This window comes from Anomaloglossus baeobatrachus, unplaced genomic scaffold, assembly GCF_048569485.1.
Source record: "Anomaloglossus baeobatrachus isolate aAnoBae1 unplaced genomic scaffold, aAnoBae1.hap1 Scaffold_3727, whole genome shotgun sequence".
NCBI lineage: Eukaryota > Metazoa > Chordata > Amphibia > Anura > Aromobatidae > Anomaloglossus > Anomaloglossus baeobatrachus.
In genome coordinates, this window is record NW_027443074.1 from 7,660 (window position 1) to 12,452 (window position 4,793).

General features: G+C 40.2%; 1 protein-coding gene across 1 annotated transcript; it reads left to right on the plus strand.

The window, feature by feature from the left end:
* Positions 1–337: 337 nt before the first annotated feature.
* LOC142274306 (translocator protein-like) lies at positions 338–4,560 on the plus strand. Its single transcript, XM_075332560.1, has 3 exons — positions 338–605; positions 1,841–1,979; positions 4,144–4,560. The coding sequence occupies exons 1-3, from the start codon at positions 424–426 to the stop codon at positions 4,312–4,314; spliced, it is 492 nt and encodes a 163-aa protein (XP_075188675.1). The 5' UTR covers positions 338–423; the 3' UTR covers positions 4,315–4,560.
* The last annotated feature ends 233 nt before the right edge of the window (positions 4,561–4,793 follow it).

The following is a 4,793-nucleotide window of genomic DNA, read 5'->3' on the forward strand; positions in this document are numbered from 1 at the left end:
GGGCACTATATGTTGAGGTGGGAGTATAGGGGGGCAGTATGGAGAGGTAGGGGCACTATATGTTGAGGTGGGAGTATAGGGGGGCAGTATGGAGAGGTAGGGGCACTATAGTATAGGGGGGCAGTATGGAGAGATCTGTTTTTTGGTAACAATCATCACCATTATAAAAGCCGTCCATTAAATGTTCGCTGAATGTGCATGTGATGTGTGGTATTATCCTGCGCTGCCTCTTCTCAGTGACGTCGCTGCGCTGTAGACTTTGGCACGCTGCTCTGCATGTCCCAGAGGTGACTTTTTGCCTCGGGGAAGGGGGAGGGGCATACACAATTCTTGCACAGGGGCCCTTGGCTCTCAGTGTCCGCCTCTAAAAGGTTATTCGTTTTACTTTTTGAATTGCTGTTTTCTTTAGGACTCTTACCCACCATGCCGCCCTCCTGGCTTCCGGCTCTTGGCTTTACCATCTTCCCCACAGTAGGGAGCACCATATTACAGATTGGAACCCAAGAGCAAATCAACGTCTGGTTCTCAACACTGCGGAAACCGAGCTGGTGCCCCCCAAACTGGGTGTTTCCCCCAGTATGGACGGCTCTGTATACATCAATGGGGTGAGTATGACGAGACACGGGTTTGGGATCTGGAAGTGTATGAAGAAAGACTTAACGGAACACTCCAGGCAAAACTGATACATAAGGTCCAGTGCAGGGGCTGGGGGACAAAGCATGAAACCAGGAATAAAGACTACAGGAGGGGAGGAGGTGAGCTGTGACATCGCCTACTGTGAATGGTGGATGCTGTGCTATCTACTCTATATAGAGGTGTTATCAGTCATTGTACAGGAGGAGGAGGTGAGCTGTGACATCACCTATTGTGAATGGTGGATGCTGTGCTATCTACTCTATATAGAGGTGTTATCAGTCATTGTACAGGAGGAGGAGGTGAGCTGTGACATCACCTATTGTGAATGGTGGATCCTGTGTTATCGACTGTATATAGAGGTGTTATCAGTCACTGTACAGGAGGATGAGGTGAGCTGTGACATCATCCATTGTGAATGGTGGATCCTGTGTTATCTACTGTATATAGAGCTGTAATCAGCCATTGTACATTAGGAGGAGGAGGTGAGTTGTGACATCACCTACTGTGAATGGTAGATTCTGTGTTATCTATTGTAAATAGAGGTGTTATCAGTTATTATACAAGAGGAGGTGAGCTGTGACACCACCTATTTTGAATCGTGGATCCTGTGTTATCTACTGTCTATAGAGGTTTTATCAGTTAATGGACAAGAGGAGAAAGTGAGCTGTGACATCACCTATTGTGAATGGTGGATCCTGTGTTATCTACTGTCTAAATAGGTATCAGTTATTGCACAAGAGGAGGAGGTGAGTTGTGACATCATCCATTGTGAATGGTGGATCCTGTGTTATTTACTGTATATAGAGCTGTTATCAGCCATTGTACATTAGGAGGAGGTGAGCTGTGACATCACCTATTGGGAATTGTAGATCCTGTGTTTTCTATTGTCTATAGAGATGTTAGTTATTGGACAGGAGGAGGAGGTGAGCTGTAGCATCACCTATTGTAAATGGTGCATCCTGAGTTATCTACTGTATATAGAGATGTTATCAGGCATTGTACGAGAGGAGGAGGAGGTGAGCTGTGACATCATCTATTGTGAATAGTGGATCCTGTAATTCAAGTACAGGAGTGGCAATCCCTTTTAAGACCTGCGATAGACATCAGACAGCGTCATTCCTTCTTAGAATGTTCCCATAAGAATGAAGACTTTTTATAACTTTATTCTTAACATTTTTCTTATTTTGATTCTTTTCTCTTTCAGATATGGATCTTATTTGATTTGGAAAGAGTTGGGAGGATTCACTGAAGACGCTGCGCTGCCTCTCGGGGTTTACGCCACTTACCTGGCTCTGAACTGGTCGTGGAGTCAAGTGTTTTTTGGAGCCCACAAAATCAAACTGGTAATGTGACATTTCGAGCACCGCTGCTTCTGGTCCCTTATAGATGGCGGCCGATGACTGGCACCGAAAGATTAAGAGAAGGAATTACACAACGCACTTTCCTCTGTGGAAATGATCACATAGCAGAATGTACAATTAATGGTCAATCACTAAAAGATCAGTCTACAGTAATGGAAGACGGGGAGGAGGGGGATGAAGCTGCAGATTTTCACCAGGTATATGGATGAAATAGAATGAGGAGCATAAGCCAGATCAGAGCATGTTCAAAACAAGGGTCTTGTGGGGGTCTCTGATATACAGATTTACTGTATATCGATAAATTAGAATATCATCAAAAAGTTAATTTATTTCAGTAATTCATTAGAAAAAGGGAAACGCTTATATTATATAGAGTCATTACACACAGAGGGATCTATTGCTATATATTATATAGAGTCATTACACACAGAGGGATCTATTCCTATATATTATATAGAGTCATTTTACACAGAGGCATCTATTCCTATATATTATTTAGAGTCATTACACACAGAGGGATATATTCCTATATGTTATATAGAGTTATTACACACAGAGGGATCTATTCCTATGTATTATATAGAGTCATTACACACAGAGGGATCTATTCCTATATATTATATAGAGTCATTACACACAGAGGGGTCTATTCCTGTATATTATATAGAGTCATTTTACACAGAGGCATCTATTCCTATATATTATATAGAGTCATTACACAGAGAGGGATCTATTCCTATATATAATATAGAGTCATTACACACAGAGGGATCTATTCCTATAATATAGAGTTATTACACACAGAGGGATCTATTCCTATATATTATATAGAGTCATTACACACAGAGGGATCTATTCCTATATATTATATAGAAACATTACACACAGAGGGATCTATTCCTATATATTATATAGAGTCATTGCACACAGAAGGATCTATTTCAAGTGTTTATTTCTGGTAATGTTGATGATTATGGCTTACAGCCAATGAAAACCCAAAAGTAATTATCTTTTAATGACTCTATATAATATATAGGAATAGATCCCTTTGTGTTTAATGACTCTATATAATATATAGGAATAGATCCCTCTGTGCGTAATGACTCTATATAATGTATAGGAATAGATCCCTCTGTGTTTAATGACACTATATAATATATAGGAATAGATCCCTCTGTGAGTAATGACTCTATATAATATATAGGAATATATCCCTCTGTGTGTAATGACTCTATATAATATATAGGAATAGATTTTCTGTGTTTAATGACACTATATAATATATAGGAATAGATCCCTCTGTGTGTAATAACTCTATATAATATATAGGAATATATCCTTCTGTGTGTAATGACTCTATATAATATATAGGAATAGACCCCTTTGTGTGTAATGACTCTATATAATATATAGGAATAGACCCCTTTGTGTGTAATGACTCTATATAATATATAGGAATAGATTCCTCTGTGTGTAATGACTCTATATAATATATAGGAATAGATCCCTCTGTGTGTAATGACTATATAATATATAGGAATAGATCCCTCTGTGTGTAATGACTATATAATATATAGGAATAGATCCCTCTGTGTGTAATGACTATATAATATATAGGAATAGAGCCCTCTGTGTGTAATGACTCTATATAATATATACTGTAGGAATAGATCCCTCTGTGTGTAATGACTCTATATAATATATAGGAATAGATCCCTCTGTGTGTAATGACTCTATATAATATATACTGTAGGAATAGATCCCTCTGTGTGTAATGACTCTATATAATATATACTGTAGGAATAGATCCCTCTGTGTGTAATGACTCTATATAATATGTGCGTTTCCCTTTTTGTATTGAATTACTGAAATAAATTAACTTTTTGATGATATTCTAATTTACTGAGATGCCCTTGTACTGAGTGTTCCCGATATACGGCAGGTCTAGCTGAAGATGTTCTTGCTGGTTCAGTTAGAAAGGAGTCAGGACACGCAGAGCATCGCAGCTACTATAGAAAGGAGTCAGGTCACGCAGCTAGGGACAAACCTAATTATTTGTAATGTCGGGGTCACTTTCAATATTACGTGCGTCGTCTGCTGCTTATTTACTGTGAAACTATATTGACTTTTTTTTTTTTAATTACAGGGATTTTTTCAAACCATTCTGATGACCGGCTCCGCAGCCGCTACGGTGGTCGCCTGGCTCCCCATTAACCGGACAGCCGCCTACCTGATGGCCCCCGCCGTGGCTTGGCTGACGCTGGAAACAGCCTTGTGCTATCGGTTTTGGAGGGACAACATAGACAAGGACAAATAAAAGATGTTCGGAGTTCCACCATCATTTTTCCGACAAGACAACCTTACACTGTATTAAAGGGGTTCAGGAGATTCCTATTGAAGTGAACGGCAGCGCTAGTGTATGGGACTGGGATTGATAAACAGCTCATTGCTGGGGGTCCGACCTGTACAACCACTAATTCACTGCACCCCCATCTTGTACTGAAAGCACACTTTTAATTTAATTTTGCACTAATTGAGTTACATTATTAAAGTAAAAGTTAAATGCTCTTTATAATAATAGAGGATATTTTCCTTAAAATGCGTGACCATTTCAAGTTCTTCCCAATTACCCAGCAGGAGGTTATTAGCCTTGTCTGCCATATTGGAGGTACAGTGGAGCCACCCCCATTCCCCGTTTCTCAGAGCTGACCGACCCCGATCCCCGTCTCTCAGTGCTGGCCGCCCCCAATCCCTGCTCTTAGGGCTGGTCGCCCCCTTTCCCCGTCTCTCAGAGCT